At 52.9% G+C, this 24,514-nt stretch overlaps 9 protein-coding genes across 9 annotated transcripts; 6 read left to right on the top strand and 3 right to left on the bottom strand.

Moving 5' to 3' along the window:
* Positions 1–851: 851 nt before the first annotated feature.
* Positions 852–2,177, top strand: M406DRAFT_49010 (uncharacterized protein; the record flags this gene model as incomplete). The annotated part of the gene is made up of 3 exons (XM_040924381.1): positions 852–1,328; positions 1,359–1,618; positions 1,661–2,177. 3 exons carry the CDS (start codon positions 852–854, stop codon positions 2,175–2,177), a joined length of 1,254 nt encoding a protein of 417 aa, XP_040774228.1.
* A 542-nt stretch (positions 2,178–2,719) lies between these two features.
* M406DRAFT_49512 (uncharacterized protein) lies at positions 2,720–4,150 on the bottom strand (the record flags this gene model as incomplete). Its single annotated transcript, XM_040924391.1, has 2 exons — positions 2,720–3,057; positions 3,151–4,150. 2 exons carry the CDS (start codon positions 4,148–4,150, stop codon positions 2,720–2,722), a joined length of 1,338 nt encoding a protein of 445 aa, XP_040774227.1.
* Positions 4,151–6,182: 2,032 nt separating this feature from the next.
* Positions 6,183–7,999, top strand: M406DRAFT_331799 (amidase; the record flags this gene model as incomplete). Its single annotated transcript, XM_040920671.1, has 2 exons — positions 6,183–7,437; positions 7,542–7,999. The coding sequence occupies 2 exons, from the start codon at positions 6,183–6,185 to the stop codon at positions 7,997–7,999; spliced, it is 1,713 nt and encodes a 570-aa protein (XP_040774226.1).
* Positions 8,000–8,388: 389 nt separating this feature from the next.
* Positions 8,389–9,246, top strand: M406DRAFT_323071 (CHY zinc finger family protein). Its single transcript, XM_040919733.1, has 3 exons — positions 8,389–8,940; positions 9,023–9,098; positions 9,172–9,246. Exon 1 carries the CDS (start codon positions 8,455–8,457, stop codon positions 8,785–8,787), a length of 333 nt encoding a protein of 110 aa, XP_040774225.1. The 5' UTR covers positions 8,389–8,454; the 3' UTR covers positions 8,788–8,940; positions 9,023–9,098; positions 9,172–9,246.
* Positions 9,247–9,265: 19 nt separating this feature from the next.
* M406DRAFT_356990 (uncharacterized protein) lies at positions 9,266–9,955 on the bottom strand (the record flags this gene model as incomplete). The annotated part of the gene is made up of 1 exon (XM_040923567.1): positions 9,266–9,955. Exon 1 carries the CDS (start codon positions 9,812–9,814, stop codon positions 9,266–9,268), a length of 549 nt encoding a protein of 182 aa, XP_040774224.1. The 5' UTR covers positions 9,815–9,955.
* A 2,210-nt stretch (positions 9,956–12,165) lies between these two features.
* Positions 12,166–14,735, top strand: M406DRAFT_356989 (uncharacterized protein). Its single transcript, XM_040923566.1, has 4 exons — positions 12,166–12,886; positions 12,952–13,327; positions 13,408–13,555; positions 13,637–14,735. The coding sequence occupies exons 1-4, from the start codon at positions 12,227–12,229 to the stop codon at positions 14,094–14,096; spliced, it is 1,644 nt and encodes a 547-aa protein (XP_040774223.1). The 5' UTR covers positions 12,166–12,226; the 3' UTR covers positions 14,097–14,735.
* A 1,763-nt stretch (positions 14,736–16,498) lies between these two features.
* Positions 16,499–18,164, bottom strand: M406DRAFT_48889 (uncharacterized protein; the record flags this gene model as incomplete). Its single annotated transcript, XM_040924377.1, has 3 exons — positions 16,499–17,615; positions 17,692–17,810; positions 17,883–18,164. 3 exons carry the CDS (start codon positions 18,162–18,164, stop codon positions 16,499–16,501), a joined length of 1,518 nt encoding a protein of 505 aa, XP_040774222.1.
* A 1,580-nt stretch (positions 18,165–19,744) lies between these two features.
* On the top strand, positions 19,745–21,243 carry M406DRAFT_340878 (TauD-domain-containing protein; the record flags this gene model as incomplete). The annotated part of the gene is made up of 5 exons (XM_040921597.1): positions 19,745–20,155; positions 20,222–20,254; positions 20,368–20,650; positions 20,731–20,989; positions 21,075–21,243. The coding sequence occupies 5 exons, from the start codon at positions 19,745–19,747 to the stop codon at positions 21,241–21,243; spliced, it is 1,155 nt and encodes a 384-aa protein (XP_040774221.1).
* Positions 21,244–22,121: 878 nt separating this feature from the next.
* On the top strand, positions 22,122–24,450 carry M406DRAFT_73877 (uncharacterized protein; the record flags this gene model as incomplete). The annotated part of the gene is made up of 2 exons (XM_040925667.1): positions 22,122–22,712; positions 22,804–24,450. 2 exons carry the CDS (start codon positions 22,122–22,124, stop codon positions 24,448–24,450), a joined length of 2,238 nt encoding a protein of 745 aa, XP_040774220.1.
* Positions 24,451–24,514: the final 64 nt, after the last annotated feature.

Genomic DNA, 24,514 nt, shown 5'->3' with positions numbered 1-24,514 from the left:
ATATTTTGGGACCACCCCAATTCAGGACAATGTTGTACTGGGCCAGAAAATAGCATGGGAAAATGTGATATTAAATGTCCTGAGCTTGTCTACATCACTGGCTGAATACAAGGCTTCCTCATCATGATAGCGCAAAGGCTGTCTCCTTTCTCGGTGCATGTATCTCCAAACCAAAATATGGTTCTTACTTGCTTTCTGCTCCATACGGCCGCTCTTCGAGAAGTTATTCACTTACGTTCCCTCCAAACATTTTACCGACAACCAAGATAATCATATGCTGATCTTCACCACGGCTCAGCCTGGACTTGACCACCGAGCCAAAACGCCAGCGACTGCGGTCACGGCGGCTGCGGACTCTTGGTAATGCCGTGGAATAAAAAGGAAGCGGGGATTGGTTTTGGCACTGGGCGCATTGCTGATCAATGATAAAGTCAATAATCCCTTGCCATTGATTTCATGAATTTGTCTGGGGAGAAAGAGGAAAGAATGAAAGCAAGTAGTTTTTGAATTGTGTTGTACTCTTCCAAGGTTATTGTTAGTGATGAATTGAAACAGGTTTCTTTCGTGCCTCGCGGGCGCGCACGTTGACATCGACCATCGACGTCACCATCGCCGCACCTCGCGCTTATGCACCGAATGCACGAACCTAACCCTTGTTCAACCAAGGAAACAATAAAAACCTCGAGAATTCACCAAACCCCAAACCGAAACCACTAGATCGGCGTTCAGACTTTGTTTATTTAGACTTTTCTTCTTCTTTCTTCCCCCTTATCGCTGGCCAAGACATCAGCAGCTACAATCTACGCCGCAATCATTACACCTTATTCTTTACCATCATTACCTTTTCCATCATGGCCCCCAACAGTCGTAGTCCCGATCCTGTCTCGTACGAAAATGCCGTTTTCCAGGCAGGTCTGCACTCAGCCAAGCCCCCCTTCAGCTTCCACTACTCGGACTGGGAGGACCAGGCCCAGAGCATCCTCTCGGCCAACTCCTGGGGCTACATCCACGGCAACGCAGGCGAGGGATCAACCTACCGCAAGAACCGCGCCGCCTTCGAGAGGTGGTCCATCCTGCCGCGGCGCCTGTGCCCCTCGCGCAAGGACGAAAACGGCAACGAGGTCTTTGCCGACACGCACAGCACGGTGCTGGGGTCCACGGCCCAGCTCCCCTTCCCCGTGGCCATCGCCCCGATCGGCGTGCAGCGCATCTTCCACCCAGAAGGCGAGCTGGCCGCTGCCCGGGCCGCTGCTGCGCTGGGTGTGCCGTACACGCTGAGCACGGCGTCGAGCACGAGCATCGAGGACGTGGCCGAGGCGATGGACAGCGTCGAGGGCCTGCAGGAACAAGACCAGAAGCCGGTGCGGTGGTTCCAGCTGTACTGGCCGTCGCGAGAGCACAACGACATCACGGCGTCGCTGCTCAGTCGTGCGAAGAAGGCGGGCTACAGTGCGCTGTTTGTGACGCTGGACACGTACGTTCTAGGCTGGCGGCCTGCGGATATGAACCATGGTTACAACCCCTTTATCCATGCAGACCGCATCGGCGTCGAGATTGGCCTCACAGATCCGGTGTTTCGGTCGCATTTCGAGGAGGAGCATGGGCATGGCGTCGAAGGAGGTGGTGGTGGTGATGGTCGCAGGCATGACAGCGAGTTGACAGGGCATCGCCTCGGCGAGGCGGCGGCGGAGTGGGCCAAGATTGCCTTTCCAGGCCACTCGCACGCCTGGGAGGATGTGGCGTTCCTGAAGCAGCACTGGGACGGGCCGATCGTGCTGAAGGGGATCCAGACAGTGGAGGATGCGAAGAGGGCGGTGGAGGTGGGCGTGCAGGGGATTGTGGTGTCGAACCACGGCGGGAGGCAGCAGGACGGCGGGGTGAGCAGCCTGGGGGTGCTGCCGCGGATCGTGGACGCTGTGGGGGATCAGATCGAAGTGTTCTTTGACAGCGGTGTGCGGTGTGGTGCCGACATTATCAAAGCATATGCTCTTGGGGCCAAGTGTGTCTTTATTGGAAGGCCGTATGCGTATGGTCTGGCGATTGGAGGCGAGGAGGGGGTGAAGCATGTCCTGCGGTCCATTTGTGGTGACCTGCTGATGAACATGCATCTTGCTGGGCTACGCGGTCTCGACGAGGTTACGAAGGATATACTTGTCAAGGAGGACGAGCTGTTCTAAGGGCACTTTCAGGAGTGAGTTGGCAATCACCAAGAGTTTCGAGCTCGAGACGACTTTCATGTCTGCCGGCTTCCATTAGTGATCGTGAGCAGGTTGGAGTGTGAGTGGACCATTAACTTCCCTACAGATCTCAGTAGAGTCAATGAAATAGAATAGACGGAATAATGGAAGACACGTTTACATCATGATCTCTATAGCAGCGATCGAAAGTAGCTCCCACCTCCTTCCAGAGCCATTGTCAGTAAAGCTTTAGCGCAGCGAGGAATAATTACTGCAGGTGCAAGCCAGTGTCTACCGCACCGGCGTGGTTAGTGGGTCCGGCCTCGCGGGTGTTTGGATGCTGATTGGCGAGAAGGGTGATCAGCGCACGGACCATCCTCACCACACTGGTGTGGTAAGTGGGTCGCCTCAATGCATGACACAATGCTCTGATAGGTCAAATATCAAGGCAGGCCGAGCGAGCAGCTCTTTCATCTTCCATCCATTCATTCATTCTGCTATTAATTGCCACAGACAAGAGCCGTGTGATCTCAAGCAGGCTCCTATACGCGATTGAATCTGCACCGTCTGCAGACCATGATGTTGCATCGACGGCAGACGTTCAGCCAGATGGGCATCTTGTCACCGCACTCTTCGCACTCGCGCGGCCCGTCGATCCTCCTCCAAGAGTTGTGCGCGCACTCGTGGTCATTGATGAGCTGCTGTCGAACCTGAGCGACCATATCACTCCTTGCAGCCGCAGGCAAAGTCCGGTTCCGAACCTCCCGATCCGCCACAACATTCGCCCTGTCAAATAATCTGTCCTCGTCCCACTGTGCGCAAGTGCATTTTTTCCAGCGGGCAGCACAGACGTAGCAGAACTGAGCTCCGCAACGACAAGCTGTAGGGCTCAGGTCTTGGTCAGATCGCTAATGAATCACAAGCAAGGGAGGGGAGAGCACTTGAGGGTTAGCAGATGCAATGTATAGCTTACTGATATGGTTGCATCCATGGCGTAGTTCGACGAGCCGGTGACAAGAGTAGCAAGACTGCCATCCGTTCTCCTTGGCCATCCGCAGAATCTCTTGTGTGGCAGGGTCCTCGGGGCACTCACCTACATGTGGGGCCTTCTTGCACGACGCACATGTAGTTGTCTTGCACTTGACGCATGTTCCAACACCGCTGGACACGGACCGAGGCGGGATGAAAGCGCCACAGGAAGGGCGATGGCAGTACGTTGCGTCAATCGTCTCTTGTTCCAATTTCTTCGCTTCGTAGCTTTCAATCAGCTGCGAGGAGAGAAACCTGCGGTTGCTCTGAGGCGGAATCGGCTGGCCACAGCATCGGGGAGGAAAGAGGGACTCATCCTTCAGGCTCCGCGTGAAGTGTTCCACGAGACAGCCCCGGCAGTAGTGATGGGAACAGGGTGCCCTGGTAATGTCGGAGATTGGGAACCGGTCCAGGCAGGTGTTGCAAGGCAGTAGCTCTGGCTTGGCTGTGGAGACCTTCCGCGAGGCTGCCCATGAAGACAATTCAGCCTGCTGGTGGTCGTTGTCTAAAACGGCCTGAGGTCCAGAGACGTACATCTCGTCGAGCTTCTTGAGGAGCTCGTCATCAACGGTATCTGGCTGTTTTTTCAGGCGTGCTGCTTTGTCAGGTCCTGGGCCTTGCATAAGCGCCGTCTTCTTGTTTGCTAGTTTGCAGGCCAATCGCCAGTCTCGAGCGATTTGGACATCCTGAGCTGTCAAATTGCTGATGAGTCCGCCATCCTCGCGGTTAGCTCTGGCCAAGCTCAAGGTCATCTGGCGGTCGGAAAGAAAGGTGATGCGGGACTGGATCTCGGCCTTGTGAAGCTCCAGAGCGACGCCCAAGTCGTCGATGTGGTCATGACGTTCTTTGCCTTTGGCATTGGCAGCCCGATGACGAGAGAACTCCTCGAGGTCTTCTGCCTGCAGGCGCAGGATAATAATGGCTGTCTTGTCGTCGATGTCCATTTTGCTGGTGACTGTGAGGAGTTGACTACCCAGCAGTCTCGCGTGTTATTGGTTAAATCTGCCACAAGCTCAGACTGGCAGGGCCAAGTTGGACAGATGTTGTATGATTCGTTTGTGGGCTCCGATGGGTGTGGGCTGAGGTCCTCGCTCGGATAGCTGCAGGTACTTGCTGAGATGATCGAATGAAGCTTGTTGAGGAAGGAGGTGGTGATCAAAAGCCCTGTTTCGAAACTTGGCGTATACCTTGCCTTGGCTTGCCGTCGAGTGTCTGCGCGAAATGAAGGATTTTGCTGAAGGCAGACCAAGCGGGAAGACCGTGAATAAAGAATACGGGCACAAGGTAGGAAATGTCTTGTTGTGGGAGAATTGGGTTGTTGGGGCGCGTTGCAGAAGGAGAGGAGAGGGGAAACAAAGGAAACCAGCCAGGCTCAGGCTGGAGTGAGGCTATCTAGAGAAACGGCGGTCAGGGCTGGTGGTTGCCAGGCATGCACGTGCCAGTGAGCCAAATGCACCTTCTTTGCACGCGTAGACAACCTCCCTTTCGCGTTTGCTTGTTTTCCCTTGGAACCCGAAACGTGCACACTACGCGTCATTACCTGTCGCATACATTTGCCTTCACAGTGAATCCGCCTCTAGAGTCGCAGTCAATGTCATATATGTAGCAATGGCATAGGTTTCAATTACTGTGACTACTAACAGAACTTGCAGAGGAATTCTCGGAGGGCTGAGGTAAGAAAGCAACTCGGAACGACAGCAATTTGCAATTCCAGCAACAGACCGCAAGATTTCATTGATCCATCCAGGATGGCTACCTTCGACAATCTGATGGTTACAACTTCAAGGTACCGGTCTGTCATGGCGCTCTCTCTCTCTCTCTCTCTCTCTCTCTCTATGTATACATATGAGAACAGTCTAGGTCTTTTGGCTTTACATCATGATCTCTGATTCGCCGCCGTGAGGTGGCGCAAAGCTGTAAACGTTGAAAATTGTCGGGGCTCTCCCTTAAGATGAACGTCTATGAAGCAATTTGTAGTCTGTCAACAAGTTTAAGAGGCAATAAGGTGTCAGTCAGTCGAGAGGGCGTCGTAACAAATGACTCCTGGGACTGGAGTAGGTTTGCTCATATAAGCTCTACGGTATCTCCTGATGGACAGAAGCGTCTGAAATAATCTTCATAGTACGTTTTCAGTGTTATTTCTCCGATTACTGCTGTCCCAGCTTCATATCTCATGTCTACTCAAGTATTAGTGTACTTGCTGCGCGGTTTCGAAATGCCGATTTGCAACTCCAAGCTCACCGCCTCCAACGTCATCCTGAAAATGATCAACAAATTAATCACCGCCTCATATTGATCAAGGATATTGCTTTGTAGCAATTATTCTCTTCTCATGTCAATTACTCAGCGTCGAGACAATTAGTCAACCAACAATGTTGGCAGCCTAGCATGCACGGACAGTGAGAGCGGAGCTCAGGTCACAAGGACCCGGAAAATCAAACCGTCTCTCATGTCCTTTTCGTCAACAGTCGTGGAGAGCATATACTTTATGATGAGACGGAATATAAATACAGCCTTCTAGATTTTGAATTTGAATTACTCTGTCTCTATGAACAGGTCTACATGTAGTGTAACACCAGCATGGTAGTTCGACCTACTGATTAGCGCGCCTTGGTGGACAAACTCCTTATCAGTATCGTCCTATCTGGGCAAATAACGAGAGATCTACGGCTACAACTTTATCTGTCATTTATCGTGCCCATCTCCTCATTAGTAATTCATCACGTATCTCACTCATTTGTGCCACCTTGGTCGTGTTCCACCACCCGGCAATTATACAGACTGGCGAAATCTTCGATCTGCTTCTTTCAAGGTTGCTGGGAGTGTTTATTTCTACTCAATCATATCAAGCCGGGTATCATTGTTGACAAATATCTCGAGGTACGCTCTCAGACTCAGGGTTCACTCAACAATAGTACCACTCACTCAAATTACAGCGAGGACTTCTCTTTGGACCACTCTTCTTCTACAAACAACATGCCACCCAGAGTCTTCCCCATCGTCCAGACGGTGCCGGTGGCCAAAGGCACACCCGAGTATGAATCCCTCGTCGACAACATCGTCCTTGAGCAGTTCGCCAACAAGGTGCCCAAGAACCTCCTCCTCCCCTCTGCCATCATCGACAACCCGCCCAAGGACGTGACCTCGATCCCGCGCGACTGCGGCCTCCTCACCGCCGACGAGCTCGCCATCACAGAAACCCACGACGCCACCTCGCTCGCCCAGGCAATCCGCACGGGCCAGCTCACCTCCGTCGCCGTGACCACCGCCTTCGCCAAGCGCGCCATCATCGCGCACCAGCTGACATGTTGCCTGACGGAGTGGTTCCTAGACGAAGCCTTGGCCCAGGCGCGCGCCCTGGACGAGCACCTCGCGCGCACGGGAACCGTGGTGGGCCCCCTGCACGGCGTGCCGGTGAGCATCAAGGAGCACCTGCAGATGGCAGGCCACTGGTCTGCCGACGGCTACCTGGGCTCGCGCAGGCTCGACACAGAAGACAGCCACATCGTCTCCATCCTGCGCAGGCTCGGTGCCGTCTTCTACTGCAAGACGAACCAGCCGCAGGCCATCATGCACCTCGAGACCGTCAGCCCGTACGGCCGCACCCTGAACCCGCACAACGTGCACCTGTCGGCGGGAGGGTCTTCAGGAGGAGAGGCGGCGCTGCTTGCGCTGCGTGGCTCGGTGCTGGGCGTGGGTACGGATATTGGAGGCAGCATTCGGGGCCCTGCTGGGTTCTGTGGGGTGTATGGGTTCAAGCCTACGACCAGGCTGCTGCCGATGCGCGGGTTGAATCATTCTGGCGGCGTCCCTGCGGAGCTGACAATTCTGGCGACGTGTGGGCCCATGGCGGTGTCGGCGAGGGACTTGGACTTGTGGATGGGCGCTGTGCTCGGTGAGAAGCCCTTTCTTAAGGACCCGAGCCTTGTGCCGTTGCCCTGGAGAGGGCTGAGTGCAGATGGAGGAGCTGGAGCATCAAGTCGACAAAAACCTCTAAAGATTGGGTTCATGATGAACGACGGTGTGATTCAGCCCCAGCCGCCCGTGGTGCGGGCCCTCGAGTGGGCGAGGTCTAAACTCTCTGGCTCCTCCGACGGGTTCGAGCTGAAGCCTTTTGTCCCTTATCGCGTCGCAGATGCTATTAAGAACATTCGTCGCGCATACTGGCCTGACGGCGGAGAGGGCATAAAGGCCGCCGTGGCCAAGACGGGAGAACCCATGGAGAAACTGAGTAAGTCCAGTCCCTTATTACGATATTGATCATTGGTTTTTCCTCTCAGGAGAGATGGAGAAAACAATACATGCTGATGAAGTAATGCATTAAAATCATAAAAGCCCAGTGGATCATCCAGGACGCCGAGGGCCCAGCCTATTCATGGGAAGACATGTTCAAGATGCGCCTCGAGCGCGACGATCTTCGTACCCAGTTCGCAGAGCACTGGACCGAGCAGGACGTCGACGTGGTGGTGTGTCCTGTGTTCGTCGGCCCGGCCTCTGCGCACGACACGGCGCTCTACTGGAACTACACCGCCTTCTGGAACTATGTTGACTGTCCTGGGTTTGTGTTTCCAACGCCAATCAAGGCACTAGCCAAGAGCGAAGAGGAGGCGCAACACGGGTCTTCCTCTTCTGGCACAGTGCTCGGCGACGAGGACGCACATGTGCGGAAGCTCTGGGAGGAGGGCGACTTTGAGGGGGCTCCTGTGTGTCTGCAGATTGTGGCGCGGAAGTATCATGACAATGAGCTATTTTCTGCCATTGCAGCCATGAAAGATACTCTGGGTATCTCGTAAGTGTTATCAATTGATAGTCACAATCTGTTTTCTCGGCGAATAACGGGTTTGACAGGGGCTAGGTGAGTTCTGGGCCGCTTGAGACAGGATATTATGAAGAGTATCATGAATCAAATATAGATCTCAGTTGGATCCCTGCCTATTGACTCAACCTTTGGGCCATTGCGTATGACTATTGCTTGTAGAATCGGTATCCTTCTCATAATCCATGAAGTCATTCCTTGATATTCATCACATAGTTACAAGATTTCAGCGTTTCACGACAATTGGTAGGGTTAGGGTTGAGGGATATCCGCAACGAACAAGTCGTCTAGAAACAAAGCTTTGAACAAAATTCGTGTAAATAGTCGCAAACATCTCATCTCATATACACAGCAAAAGCCCACAGACAACACCACAAGATTCTGCCTTTCCCATCATAGCTTCCTCCTTCAACACACCATCCTCAATCCATCATGCCAGAAAACCCTACCCCAAAAGTCCACGGCCTCAACGTCACCGACCGCACCCAGTGCGCCCACTGGAATTCCGACCTCGACATCATCGCCATCAGACACAAGTGCTGCGGCGAGTACTACGCCTGTATCAGCTGCCACGAGGCGGTGGCCGGCCACAGCGCCCAGGTGTGGGCCCGAGACGAGCGCGACACGCCTGCGGTGCTCTGCGGGAACTGCAGGCGCGAGCTGACGGTGGCGGAGTACCTTGGCTGTGGGAACACTTGCCCCGGCTGCGGAGCGGGGTTTAATCCAGGGTGTGCTAGGCATTATGATTTATACTTTGAGACATGACAAAACATGTGATGGAAAAGGAAAAGGAAAGGGAAGATCTGTAAGCGGAGGTGGACACAGAGAGAGAGGGAGGGAGAGAGGGAGAGAGGGGGACGTGCATGAGAAGGAAGAGCGGAGGCGACCAGCCAAGACCTCGAATCCTGGTCATGATTTGTGAGCTCTCGCTTGTTATTATGCTTAATTAACGACTTTGGACAGAACATGCTGACAGCAGGTATTTACCCTCCACCACCAGGCATCAAATGAAAAGGTGGAGGCCAAGGCATAATTGATGAAGGCCACATTCCCTACCACATTCCACATACAGCAAGGTCAGCAGTGAATAAGCTTCCTGGGGAATCTTTGGGAGCATCGGACTCTCCTTCTGATCCTGTCTGTCTGCAGATCCTCTCCTCGTGTCACTATCGGGTACTGTCCACCACTCCGTCACGGAAGCTACTTTCTGGGGGAAAGGCACACATAGACACCATGTGTTGCTCTATTGGTGAGCACGCCGCTGGTACTCAGCGAGCAGTCTCTCCTGCGCCACAATCTCCGCATCAGTGACGTCGACTGGAAGAGGCGGCAGGGACGCAGCCACTTCCTGTCCGTGCTCAGTCCGATGAGAGCTGCCTCGATCTGCGTGCCCAGAAGTCCTGTGCTGGCTGGCATTGATCGGCACTGGGTCCTCCTCCCTGCAGTATTCACGTGTGATCGTCTCGTGGATGACCAGGTTGCCTTCTTCAGGCATGTCGGTCGTCTCGCCCAAGGTAGTCGACGCAGGAAGTGGCTCTGCTGTGGTGCGGTATGTACCTGCTGAGTCTAGGGCAGCGTTGTTGTTGTCGTGTTGAGAAGGCACGGGCGAGGCTGCATATTGTGGCTGAGTTGGACGGTGGTATACGCATCTCGAGTTGTGGCAGTGATATCGATCACGATGTCCAGCGAGGCAGGTTTCGTTGCAAACGATTCTGTGGCAGTGTCCGCACTCGAAGGTCAGGCTGGTGCCTGTGGTCGGTACGACAACGGCTTGAGAGAACCAAGAGTTCATTGTCAAGGAAAGAGAACAATAAAGCTGAGGGGAGAGATTCTTGGTGCTGATAAAGTTGGTGCAAGGACCCAAGGAGATGCCACTTGATCCATTGGAGTTGGTTAAAAGAGTGGTATGCAATATTTATCCATTGATTAAAGGAATGAATGATTGACAAGAAACAGTGACTCAACACCAACATTTGCTTGTCTTTGAAGGGAAATTGAAAAATTGAAGATGGTCTGTAGAAGATTCTGATGGCTTTTCTTCTTGTGGACAGATGACGACGTCTTTTCCTTGGGTCAATGAACTCATCTCATTTAGTGACTAGTAGCAATTGTAGTGATTGTATATGCTGAAACAGGTTACTTTGGAATCTTTGTTTGGCATTCATGTTTTCGACTATATATATATACATCTAATTAGATGATCAGTTGCCGCTGTTCAACACATTCACAGTATTCGTAGAATCGTGCCTAGATCTTCCTCACTCTTCCTAGTCCTTGTAGGCAAGAGGGGTCTTCATATCCAATTGTTCAACCCTCGAGCGATTGAGTAATCTATGTCTCGATGTTGTAGCAGGTCGGTTACTCAACTTCCAGGGACTCACTTGGAACCCCTCTCAATCAAATACCCAAGTATCTTAGTCAGATTATTGCTCAGAGGAATGTGTGCCATTGAAGCATCTTCCGCCTAGCTGACAATCAACAATGCTTTCCTCCTCTACAATCAAGCCGCTCCACAAATCTTCATCTAAGCCACTCTGCTCAGCTCAACATGGAAGAAATTGTTGCTGACCACTGCCAAGAAGAGAGGAGGACCTCAGGAGTATTATCTCCATAGCGTACTGCAGTACAATGGCACTTCATGCCTTGTACTATGGCACACTGCCGTTTCCCAAGCCATGAACCTTCTTGGAGTCAATAATACATTAACGTTACCACATAATAATTGGTACGTGACGGGAAGCAATGCAACTGAATGCAATGTCACCTTCCAGCTGCACCCCACTAGTGTTATCTAGAAACAACGCCACCACTGCACGGCGACCCGGCGCAATAACCCCTAGAGCTGTTGATCAAGTTCCTTGGTTATCAGACGGGACCCACGCATTGGCCCTCTTCATCCATCCAAAGAACATATTATCCCCACATAGTCTAGACGGGCAAGCCAAGTCTTGGCCCCCTTTCGAAAAAGGACCCACGTGACTACCCGCGGGGAGAACCTTAAAAATGGTCTCACGATCAAGCCTCTGTCATTGCTCTTCACATCTAAGCCCCTTCATTTTAGAACATCCTGGCCAGGTACCAGGGAGGACGAACCTATCAAGAGTAAGAGTCGCCGTGCAACCTTCAATTTCCAAAGATCTTCTGTGCTACGTGAGATGCACGCCTCGATAAGCAATTTTCCCTGCTCCGGAACCTTCTGGGATGTCCGTCGATCATTTCGTCGTATTCTTGCGGTGGGACCAGCAAGGCTCATTTAGGAAGGTGGTTGACCATCCTAGCCGAACGTCTCCGGAACACCTCCGCCAAACAAGGAATTGAGCGCGACATTTCTACTTCACCACCAGATTGATATCTCTGTTGTGCCGCCTATCGCCCGTGCAAATTAATTATGGGTTCTGCGCGGAAGAAAAGAAGACAAGAAATAACACTGACAAGCATCTATGAAGGCGTTGTAACATTCTCCATGCACATCTTCGGAATGCTTTCCCGTCTCCTGCAGCGATAACTTAAAAGACAATAGATATATGCAATAGTAGCGCTGTCGTGCTAGCTGGTACGCAAGCCCTCAACGGCCCGGCACATGCACATGCATTCTCTCGCTCGAGAATTGTGGGCCATGCAGATGAATCGTCCATGCCGTAGTCCGAGCACCCGGAGGAGGGGAGGGGAGGGGGCTCAGCTCAGAGGGGTCAGACAAAAGACGACGGTCCGCTGCAGAGACGATCATCTACCTGCAGTATGCGGGAGAAGCGTGCTAGAAGGCCTCCTTTCTTTGGCTCTGGTTCTTCGTTTCCACACTTCGAGGCAAACGAGCCACGGCTTGCACCGCCAACACACACCACCATGGAAGATTCGCCTGCTGTTATGGGTCCTCTTAGCGTGTGGACTGCATTCTTGACCCACACCTGAATGGGAAGGCAATGCAAGTATATCCTAAAGAGATGTTTCCGTCTAAGGTAGTATCAGAATTACCATAGTGCTGTTGGTAAGGTTCATATTCGTACAAGTGGGGGGGCCTCGAGGTCAAGGAGCTTGGGTAATGAAGATGAAGACGCGACTGTATTGTTTATAAGTCCACCCTCGGCCCTCTGGGTCTTGCTCTCTCTTGTTCTCCTTTCTCTTCCTCTTGTGTTGTCGTTCCCTCGTCAAACTCCTCCCTTTCACCGACGTTGACGACAGCAGCACGACGAGAGGTCTTGTCAAGATGAAGTCCGTCCTCCTCAGCCCGCTGCTCCTGGCCGGCAGCACTCTGGCTGCCCTGAACAGAGCCCCAGGACCACCCAAGCCTCTGCCACCCAAGCGGGTCGACGAGCGATTCAGCACGGGCAGTCTCAAGAAGCGGGACAACACCACCACCGTCGGCCAGGGCACCTTTGAGCAGCTGCTCGACCACAATGACCCCAGCAAGGGCACCTTCAGCCAGCGTTTCTGGTGGAGCTCTGAGTACTGGACGGGTCCCGGCGCGCCTGTCGTCTTCTTCACGCCTGGCGAGATCGAGGCCGACGAGTACACGGGTTATCTCACCAACGAGACCATCACAGGCGTGTTCGCCCAGGAGCTTGGAGGCGCCGTCGTCATGATGGAGCACCGCTACTGGGGCGAGTCGAGCCCGTACACCTGGCTCACGACCGAGAACTTCACCTACCTGACGCTGGAGCAGGCCATCAAGGACACCACGTACCTAGCCAACAACATTGATCTGCCCTTTGACCCCACCGGCTCCAGTCTGGCTTCGAATGCTCCTTGGGTCATGGCTGGTGGAAGTTACTCGGGTGCTCTGACTGGCTGGGTCGAGGCTGTCGATCCGGGCACGTACTGGGCATACTATGCGACCAGTGCCGTCGTCGAGACCATCTGGGACTTTGTAAGTCTTTCAAAAAACTGGTGATTCTTGAGGGGGTTTGAACCATGTCGCTAACACTTCAACAGTATCAATACTTCAAGCCTGTGCAGGCTGGCATGCCCGCCAACTGCAGCGCAGACGTGCAGAGCGTCATTGCCTACGTTGACTCGGTTCTTACGAGCAACGACACGGCTGCCATCCAGAGCCTGAAGGCCAAGTTCGCCCTTGAGGATCTCGAGCACAACGACGACTTTGCTGCCGTCCTCGAGTACGGCCCTTGGGAGTGGCAGGAGATTCAGTTCTACTCGGGCTACAGCCCCTTCTACCTTTTCTGCGACTCTGTCGAGAACGTTGGGTACTATTTCCCTGACTCCACTACTGTTCCCGGTGCCGAGGGCGTTGGTCTTGAGAAGGCGCTTGACGGCTATGCTGCGTTCATCAAGAACTACATTGTGGACGGTGGTAAGTTATATCTTCCCGCCCGGAGACTCATGATTTTGTTTCAAAGGTTGGCCCAAGCTCACAAGACAACAAAATAACAGCCTGTGCCTCTTACGGCTATGATGTTTGGACTGACGAGTGGGATGTTGGCTGCTTCGACACGTACAACGCCAGCAGCCCGTTCTTCACTGACAGGAGCGTGGACAACATCTACAACCTTCAGTGGAACTGGTTCCTTTGCAACCAGCCGTAAGTCGAACCCTATACATATTTGTGTTCCATGTTTTCAGACTTTTGTGTGCATGATTCTGACAGATACACTTTCTTTAGCTTTGCCTACTGGCAAGATGGTGCCCCAGGGAACGTCTCCACCATCGTCTCCCGCCTTGTCTCTGGAGAATACTGGCAGCGCCAATGCTCGCTCCTGTTCCCCCCTCCAGGAACCTTTGACCCTGACAACAAGACCGTTGCCGATACCAACGCGTACACCGGCGGCTGGGACACGGCTGGCAACACCACCAGGCTTATCTGGACCAATGGCCAGTACGATCCTTGGAAGGACTCGACCGTCTCCAGCGACTACAAGCCCGGTGGTCCGTTCCAGGGCACTGCCACAGCGCCTATCCAGGTTATTCCCTCTGGCATCCACTGCAGCGACATGCTGATTGACAACGGCCTGGTCAATGCTGGTGTGCAGGAAGTGATCGACAATGAGGTGGCACAGATTGTGACCTGGGTCGACGAGTATTACACGGAGAAGAAGAAGCCTAGAGTCGTGAGGCGACACTAGATTCTTAGCAATGTGCTATAATTTGATCGTGTGATGATATAAATTGAGAATATGAATGTAATATTGGATGCATTGCCAAGAACCAACGCTTGTCCCTGCTACTAAGTTGTGAGAAGAAAACAAAAGAAAAGAAGCTTCCTCTCAGGCCATGATCTGATTCTAATCATCTAATCATATCTCGTTTCCTATCTATGCGTCTGACTCTGTCTTGTAGTACTTGCTAGCGATGGGCTGCTGAACCTGCGCCGAGCCCTCGGGCAACAACCTCCGTGACTTGGCCTTGAAGTCCTCCAGTGCTTCATACCAATCCTCATCGACCCCTCTCATCCTATCCAAGCCCCTCTCCTCCACGCCTTGGTTCACCCACTCCAAGACCTCATTCATATACGGTACCTGATTCTGCAGCAGGCTGTGGAAGGCTTTACCCTTTACTCCTTTTGCCTTCCTGGCCGCGTGCTCTTCTTTCATCTCCTCTCTGCTCGGTAGCTCTGCCATACCAGCGTACACTCGCGCCACCACCTCGGCCTGGAAGTCGAACATGGAGAAGGTTGAGGTGTAGTAAGGCACACCCACGAAGGACAGGGTCGGGTCCGGGATATAGAAGATGTCCTTGTGCAGGTTGTGCGTGACACACTTATCCGCCGTGATCAGGATTGTCTCGTCAGCCTCCTCGACAGGAATCGTGTCCGACTCAAGGCCCTTTAGAAAGGGGTATGTGGTCTGGTACCCCGACGCGATGATGACCTGGTGGATGTCGCTAAGGATTCGCCCGTCTGTCAGGCGTACTGTGCCTGGTATCGGCACACCAGGCTCGTCCTCGAGGCTTTTCCCCTCGTCCAGCTCGAAGGACTGGAGGCCTGCTACTCTTTCCGAGTTGGACGGGAGGAGAGAGGCGTCGAGGTCGAATATACCGCCACGCGCTGATTGGTAGGTCTTGTTTGCCACCTTCTCCAGCTCCTTTGCGATGTCAAGCGACGACACGCCAGCACCGACAAGGAGGAGGTTCTGGTCCTTGAACTCGGCCGGATAGCGGTAGCTCTTGGAATGCATGACCCTGTCTGGAAACTTCTGCTTCCATTCAGCCAATCCTGGGACGCTTGGGATCAGAGGGACATGGTAGTGCCCTGATGCCACAACCACAGCATCAAATACCCAGTCTTTGTCCTCAAATGAAATTGAACCGTCCTCATTCCTGAGGAGGGTTCTGCTCCGTAGATCCCATCCGCCGGTCTTGGGGTTCTTGACAGCTTCCTCGACGCGCGTGTTGTACAGCGTCACACCTTGCACACCCGTCTCAAGGGCAAGCGTCTGCACGTACGTCTCAATCTCATGGTGTGTGACATGTTCGGGTGTTCCTTCTGGCCACTTGAGGAGAGTGCTCTTCATCATGGTGGTGGGGACATTGTTCATGAGTCCCTCGTAACACGGTCCCGGCGGTGCATGAGCAATAGCGATGTCTTCTGGTGTTTTGCGATCCTCCTCGCCGTTCGTCTCGTTGCCTGTACTTGCAGGACTACTACTGCCACCTATTTCTGACTTTATGCGCGGATATTCAGGGTCCTTGTCTCTTCGGGGGTCAAAATGCCAGACGCCGCCGGCAACGTCGGACCGCTCAAACACGGTCACCTTGAAATCATGTCGAAGGAGATGGGCAGCAGCTGACACGCCGCTGATGCCAGCTCCTACGACGGCGACAGACTTGATAGAGGACGGCATGACTCGAGACTTGCTGAAGAAAGTAGACAGGCACGCCTGAAGCGTGTGAGATATTTGCTGGGCAAGAGAAGGCCCGTAATTAGTGATGAATCGAAGACTATCAAGTCGGGGCGTGGGTCTGTTAATGATATTATTATTTCCTAGGGCAAAATGAGAAACTAGGCGTCATAAATGGGTACAAATAGCCTAGTGTAAATTTTCCTCGTTGGTTTATACTCTCATTCAAAGTCTCTTACGAATGTATTACAAACCGCGGCCCCGTCTTCGGTGCTTTTGGGGTCGTGGCTGAGATGGCGCAATACTCACCCACGAATTACGCTATGGGAGGGGAAAGCAAAAGGCAACATATCAATCCCTTATCGTTTGACTCGCTTCAATAACCGTGGGTCCTTTTGTCGTACGACTCCATCAGCCTGGAGCAGGAATATCGTGGGCAAGTCTGTAGCCCGAGGGATTGTGCGACTTTGCAGGCGGAGGCTGCCGAAGGAGTGGGAAATCTACGGAGCAAATGAGATGCAGACTGACATCAACAACATTAATCTATACAGTCTTGCGGACAAATAGCCTCTCATCATGTTTACTACAGCTTCCCTGGTCTCGTATTTTCAGAGTTGTGTGTACTCAAGTATATTTAACATTTGCAGAGAAATATATGTAATAGTTTCACATCTCTCACACAGACCTGTCTAGTACACATCTGCAGCCCTAAGCTTCATGGCCCTCTCCCTGTGGTGTAAATGTCGCACCACAAAAGCCGTAAATACCAATCCTACAGCAAAGAAAATCATGGTCATGAAGCCCTTGTGGAATTCTGGCGCACTCGTCTCCAGCCAGATTATATTTGGCAGCCAGGCCTGGAAGACATATGCCATCTCGTTCATGGTGCCCACCACCAGAGCCCGCTCCTCATTGTCGTCGCTGCAGATCTCGTGCGCCCAGGCCATGATCAACCCACTGATACCGCCACCAAAACCTTGCAGGATGAAGCAGGCCCACTTCCAACCTACAGGAATATTCCAAACGGCCATGGATATATTGATGACAAAGTTGTTGACGCCCGAGTACACAATCGGCGGCCATCTTGCGCCTCCGCACAGCGTGTCAGAGGTCCAGGCGTAGATGAAAGTCGTGATGACCTGGACGGCCTGTGTGATTGTCGGGTACGTGTTGACCTGGACGGTGCTGTATCCTTGTAGCTTGAGCCAGTCGGCAAACACAGGCTGGCTTCCATAGCCGTTTCCGTTGTTAAAGAGCACATACAGCAGCGTCAGGAGGTAGATGTGCCAGCTGGAGAATATCTTCTTGACCTTGGCCTTGGTATACTTGCCACGGTTTGCACGCCCTTCCAGCTCCATGCGCTTCTGCGCCAGAGCGATCTCCTCTTTGGAGAGGTAGAAGGCACGGCAGATCTCGGGAACGTCAGGGAACAGGAAGAAACCTGCGAGGGCGATGGGCAGCGAGATGACCGTGTTGACGATGAAGAGCCACTGCCACCCTTTGAAGCCATCCACGCCGCCCAGATGGTACACGGCAGCCATGAGATAACCTGAGAACATGGCTCCAATGGCGGACGAGGCGTGGAAGATGCACGATCGACGGGCGAGCTCGTCTTTCCGGTACCAGGACCCGATAATGTACTGCATGCCCGGGTAAAAGCCAGACTCGGCCAGGCCGATGAAGAAGCGCAGCACGTACATCTGCTGGGCGTTGGTACATTTCGTCATGAGGATGGTCAAGACGGCCCAGATGGTCTCGCAGGCGGGAATCACATAGGACGGGCGGACCTTGGTGAGGAGCAGGTTGCTTGGTGAATTGGTCAGCATGGATGGTGCGATTTCGATTTGTAATTACAATATTCGAGAGGTCCTGGGCAACTTACATTGGCACTTCACCTATCACGTATCCGACCGTCCATGTGGTCGTCATGATATTGAGCTGGTTGCCATAGAGGTGCATGTCCTCTTCCATACCACTGACATAGGCATTGCTGATGTTCACCTGCAATAAAAAGAGGTTAATTACAAATGTCCTGACCAATTGCCTTCGAAAGAATTTTTTAGGGTGTCCCACCTGGTCAAGGTACTTGATAAAGTAACCAAGAGAAGCAAATGTCAGGATGACTGCATCCAGCTTGAAGAGAAACCGTCGCTCCTCCGGCGACTTGTCGAATGTATCCCACAAGTACGATCGCCATGTCCTCTTGGGAACAGTCTGCACTGTAATCGATGAGTGCGAGTCCGCATCGTCCGACTCGGGAACATTGTGGCCATGCTTCTCATCCGACTGAGAGATTGAGACGCGTGCGGTCTTCTCGGCCTCGCTGTCGGCCGGCCCGGTGACTGAGACTGCCATCGTATTTAGAACCGATTAGTGCTGATGTCCGGTCGAATTATTTCCTCTTCAACGGGCTGGCTACAGCTTGGCGAGTAAAAGATACGAAGACAACAGTGACAGTATCTTTTCGTCGTACTCGAGTCAGCCAATCTGATTGCCCAAAAAGTCCAACGAAACGCAGCACGCCATACAGCTGCATTATATGGTATTCGACCAGAACGAGCTGCGTGACAAGCCAGCTTATAGATGGAGCGAACGTTGAACGACTAGTGAGAGGTACCAAAGTTATCAACACACGCCCTGCACGCCCCACGTTGCGGGTTCTCGCCATCGTGGATATCGGGATGGCGTGCTGACAGCCATGGCGGTGCGTCATCCGCCCAACACCTTTTTTGCAGTACCAATTATACCATAGCAATGCATATTTTTACTAGTAAAGTCAGTGACTAGAATATAGGATAACCAAACCAGAACCCCAACAATGGCCACCGCCCGAGCGCACGATAATTAACTTGCATCCGTTTGGGCGCAATTGTGGATAATTATGTAAAACAAATGAGCCCGAGGATCTCCCGTAGCCTCGTGAAGGATGAACATCTTCCCTAAATTTGACAGACTAATGACTACTTGGTTCTAGTGAAGATTCTCTGCCAACTGCAGCTGCATCATTCGTATCTTGTTGTTCGGATCCGATGGGCCGCTCTAGAAAAGAAGAATAGAGAGAACCCCGCCTGTGTACCATAATGATATTCGCCTTTCTTTACCCGAGCTCCAAGGTGCGCGTAGTGTATCTGCACAATCCGTCATGACACCAGACGCGATCACGAGCACGCAATATGCTTCCCCCCCACCACTGCCATCCTCAGAACCTAGTACGAGGTACGTGTTGCGCGAGAGAGAAGAGACCCCGCAGATAGCAAGCCCTGGATCTACATACTCTGGGTGGTATTTCCAATCCCGGTCTTTGGGGAATTAGACGGCGAGTAAGCGCACTAGTTTTCCATTTGATGATCGCAAGCCCCGCGATGGCGATGGCGTGCCAATGCATGCTCTACTGTAAAACTGTAATTATGGGGTTGCTGCTCGTGTCGCGCATCGTGGAGGGCCGACAGCTCTTCTGATTTGTACGAAAGGTGGCTTGCACTATCAGTCACTGCATGCAGGGTAGACTGCGAATGACCTCAGACACACACTGGTTTTGGTGATGCATCTTCTCCGCATCTGGTTAATAATTGCAAGCTGCTGGTTTGGAGATTTGGGGGGAGAGGGGCAGGCCTAGGATACACATGATGCTTAGAAATACGTGCTTGCCTTCGTGGCATTTGTGGGCCGTGTGTGTGTCTGATCGGGGTAATTGATGCAATAGTAGATTAGAAAGTCGATGAGGATGCCCGGGGATATATAATCTTCATGTGGACGGGACATGGACAGCAGTGTTATTTGGAGAAAACATACAGAGAGTAGAAACGAGATCAGAGTTTGCAGAATAAGATCACTTTCGTGGCGATCTTGCTATCACCACCAAAAGACTATTACTTCGTATTTACTTGATACTATCTCGCGTGTCTACTTGGAGTAAACAGCGATACATATACATCATGGCTCCAGCTCCCATTGTTCCCGACATTGTTGATTATGTCGAGCCCAAGAAGGACAACCTGGGCCTTCCAGAGCCAACAGCCATCCGTCTCAAGAAGGCAGGCATTGACCTGAGCAACGGCTACCCATACAGACCCTCGAGGCCTCTCTTCCTCGACGATGTCTACAAGATCCGCAATGTCGAACGGCCCTACGTCGACCCGGGTTCGAGGGCCGACAAGGAGAAGAAGGCCCTGCTCTCGGCAGCCACCAAAGTGACTGACCTCACGACGCACATCGGCACCGAGATCGAGGGCCTGCAGCTCAAGGACCTCACGGACCAGCAAAAGGACGAGCTGGCCCTGCTTGTTGCTGAGCGCAGTGTTGTTTTCTTCCGCGACCAAGATCTGTCTCCTCAGCAGCAGAAGTCGGCAAGTCATTACAAGAGAATAACAAGTCTTTCTAGGAGTTTATTTTTGAGCTAACCTTTTTGGCAGCTGGGAGAATGGTTTGGCGAGGTCGAGGTTCATGTGCGTTTTTCCTTGATTATTCCCAAGGCCTTTCCTATGTTCATTTTGCATCTACAGCACGGACAAAGACATGATGAAGTAGTTTCTGACATCTCGTTTTCGTCTCTATCTAGCCCCAAGTGCCTCAAGTACCAGGACTTCCCGGCGTCAGCATTATCTGGCCCGACCTGATGGCAACCGAGCGTCAGACAGGCTTCCGCAAGCCTGGCGGCGCGTCTCGCTGGCACAGCGACCTTGTCCATGAGCTGCACCCGGCCGGATACACCCACCTACACAACGACACGATTCCCCCCACGGGCGGTGATACTCTCTGGGCGAGCGGCTACTCTGCTTACGAGAAGCTGTCTCCAGACTTCCGCAAGATCATTGACGGCAAGCTGGGTGTATTCCGTTCAGGTCAGTGATTCATTAATTCTTGCGTCTCTCCTCTCTTCTACTGATATTTCATGTTCTAATTTTCTTGTTATCTAATGTAGCTCACCCCTACCTCGACCGTGATCACCCTGAGGAGGGACCAAAGTATATCGAGAGGATCCACCCCATCGTCCGCACCCATCCCGCCACGGGCTGGAAGTCCCTCTTTGTCAACCGGGCCATGTGCCACCGGATCGTAGGCCTCGACAAGCCAGAGAGCGATGTCATCCTGAACTACCTGTGTGATGTGTACGAGTCGAACCCCGACATCCAGGTCCGCTTCAAGTGGACGCAGGGCACGAGCGCCATCTGGGACAACAGGTCAGTAATCAAGTACTCCGAAGAAGGTGTCAGAATGTGCATCAGACTCGAGCAGAGGCTAATTTTGGGATCACTCTCTTTACAGAATTACCAACCACAACGCCAGCTGGGACTATGGTGGCCGACACCCTCGTCATGGCACTCGGGTCACTTCCCTGTGTGAGAAGCCCTACTTTGACCCGAGCTCGCCCACTCGGCGTCAGGCCTTGGGGCTGCTGGGTGAGGATGAGAAGGAGGTCGATGGTCCTGCTTAGATGGCTGGGGATAAATTCGTGTCTACTCAGAAACCCAAGATTCTGGAAAGATGAATTTCCTGTTTCTGTCATTGACTGTTTCATATCCACCAGATCGATCCATGTTATTGGAATGAACAGCATTCAACCATTACGCATGTGCATGCCTTTGTCATTGTGTCACGTTGATGAATTGATATTTACAGTTGTGATGCATACATTATCTCGTTGGACGTCGGCATGTAATTTTCTTTGCAAACAGAAGTGAAGAAAACAACAGAAGAAAGAAAAGGAGATGAACCAAAGAAGAGACCCTATATGTAAGCACAGTAACAACTGCATCGTCTTGGAATGGGCATCAACGTTTGGAGTTGGGAGCAGCATTTTGGAACTTGGCCGTCGTACAGCGCATGTTGATTATCAGTCCTGTGCATGACTGCCTTTCCTCTTCTCTTCTGATTTTTTCCCCCAATATTGTCTGTTTTAATCTTCTAATCCTTAAGTACCTAATTATCTCAATTCTTGTCTTTGCTCGAGGACCTTTGTTCAGCCTTTCCTCTTGTCCTTTGATTATACTCGATCCAATACAACTTTCTTTCCCCATATTTACATCTCTTCAACTTTATTCCTGCTTATTGTAAATGAAAATCTATCCTTTATTTATAACCTTTTTTTCTTTCCTGTCCTCGTCTCCTTCCTCTTCTTCCTGAGTGGCTGTTCGTGGCTGACCTTGTGGCGTGGCTTTAAAATTGTGGCTGACATCTGTTTCTGCCAAATGAGGCAAGAGCTCATCCACCCCACCTTCGCTGGCCTGTGTCTGAGGCCCTTACGACATAAACAATAACGACCACACCAAGTCGACGACCATCCCACGACGCATCCCATGCGAGCCCTCCAAGATGCCCACTGGCGCATACGCCCGCCGACATGAAACCCAAGACAATGAAAGTCATCCTCCTCCCCCTTCGAATCGAAATACCTCCACGACAGAAGACGAAGAGCTTCGTCTAGTCCAGCTGCAAAATGCCGTCCTGCAACGAGATGTTACGACCGAAAATAATGCAAACAACACTCATGCTGGACATGCGGGCAATGGGACGAGAGGACATGCGGCGAGCACAACAACAGACGGCGCACGCAATCCCGTCACACCAGGCACTGACTATGCCTCGCTCCGACTCATCACACGCAGGCAACCTCAAGACCCAGACGCCTTGCTGAACGGCATGGACACGAGCAGCGCAGACCTGAGCTGGGCAGCGGGTCTGGACGCGCATGGGGGTCTTGACCCGAAAGGACAACCATGGGTGTATCCCAAGACGAGGGGCAAGCTGGGCTCAAACCTGGACGAGTTCAGGGACGAAATCGAGACGCGCACGAAAAAGGGCGAAGGTTGCCAGACTATCGCTGATGCTCTCATCGCCATGGGCGTCGAGACGAGCAATCGGGCTGTTGCGAGGCAGAGGATGAAATGGGGTCTCCGACAGAGGGTCAGTCAGTCTGTCTGTCTGTGTTCTGCCCATGCTCTTGACGCGCCTGGCTGGTCTAACACAGAAAGAATTCCATGGTTGGAAAGATTAGGCACAGAGACGAATGACCGAGCAAGGTCTCGCCAACATCCGTAAGGCCCACCTCGACCACGCCCAGCGGTTGTCCAACAGTGACCCCGTCCCCGTCAAGCGAGTGCGCATCCGCGTCCTGCGCAAGGCCGAGATCACGCGCATGACAAAAGAGGGCCTGTCGGCAGCACAGATCGCAGAGAATCTCAGCGCCCGTGGTGTCAGGCTCAAGAGGGGCGCTGCCACTGTCGAACGGTTGCGTACCGTCTGGGGCCTGACCGAGGACACGCAGCGCAGCGTCGAGAATATCCGCGGCACAGCTCGGAACCGGGCGGCCAAGGCTCAGAAGGAGCAGTTTGAGAGCATCGCCCAAGAGCTGGGCGTTGTGGACGTGGATGGCTGGGTGAGGAGCAAGATGAGCGAGGAGGTTGCACGGGATGCCAGGCGGGAGTATGGGTATAGGCTCATGGGTGATGCGAGGCCTAAGTCGACGAATGACCCTGCTCTTCTGGGACGCAATGCGCAGCAGCAGCAGCAACAGCAGCAGCACTTGAGAGCCCTCTCGGCAGAAAGAAGAAAGGCTGGAAGCTTTGGTACAAATGTTCTCAACAAGTTACCCGGCGTGGACTTTCTACCTCACACCTTCGACCCAATCTTCACTCCTCCTGCCCAGGACGGCATGGCTCCAACGGGATCAGCACAGGGCCCTTCGGCGATGGCTCTCGCTGGAACAGATGCACTGCAGGAGGTAATGGAGACATCGAGTGACGAAGCCGAGAGCGACCAAGAGGTTCTGGATGATGGTGAAGGGACAGATGCTGACGAGGCTCGCGAGGACGAGCAGGACAGCCAGGTTGCGGTAGAGCGCCAGGTCGCGTCATCCTTGGACTTAAATGTGGATTCCTCTACGTCGCTGCAGCCGCAATTGTCAGCACTGCAAGTCACCACTGGCATGACATCCGACTCTAACTTCAGCGACAACGACTTTGATAAGCCGTGGGAAGATGCCGGTCAAGAAGGCCCTCCTCCACGAGATATAGCAGATGATCTCGATCCAGCAGACGTGACGACACAAGCTCCTCCACCTGGCTTCGCTAGCCGACGTCTCGTCAACATCGCACCGCGCCCTCCTTCTCTGCGGCCGATTGCGCCTCGGCCGCTCGCTCCCCTGCCGAGTCTTGCTCAGCCGCAAAAGCCAGAGGCCGAATACATGGCGCAGTTTGGTCTCTTCCCCTACCCAACCCACGGCAAACCACCCCAGAAGTACTTGACCCCAACGGGTCTCATCACGACAGAAGGATACGAATATCTTGCTTCACCCGCAGGGCTGCCCACTCATCCCCCATCCGACGTGATCAACATCATGCCGCCACCCCATCCCCCTCATCCTCCACCACCACCAATGCCTCCACTGCCTGCCAAGGTCAGCCAGATCCCGGCCCCTCCGCTGATCATGTCACCAGAAGAAGTAGAGAAGCACAAAGAGGACCTAAAATCCATCGAGAGGTGCCACATGCTAATACAGGAGTGTATGGACCTATTGGCTGCGCGAGCTGACAGCAGACCGCCGGAAAACAGCCTGACGGGCATGCCACCTAGTCTGAGACAGATTCAGGATGCCAAGGAGAGGCTTAAGGAGGCCGCGAGTGTTCTGCTTGCAAAGCTGTGACCTTCTTTGTAACTGAATGTATCATTCTACTCTTGATCTGGTGTTCGTCTATGCCATTCCTCTA

This window comes from Cryphonectria parasitica (genome assembly GCF_011745365.1).
Source record: "Cryphonectria parasitica EP155 unplaced genomic scaffold M406scaffold_6, whole genome shotgun sequence".
Classification (NCBI taxonomy): Eukaryota; Fungi; Ascomycota; class Sordariomycetes; order Diaporthales; family Cryphonectriaceae; genus Cryphonectria; species Cryphonectria parasitica.
Note: the sequence above shows the minus strand (reverse complement) of the source record. Positions and strands in the feature narration are given on the sequence as shown.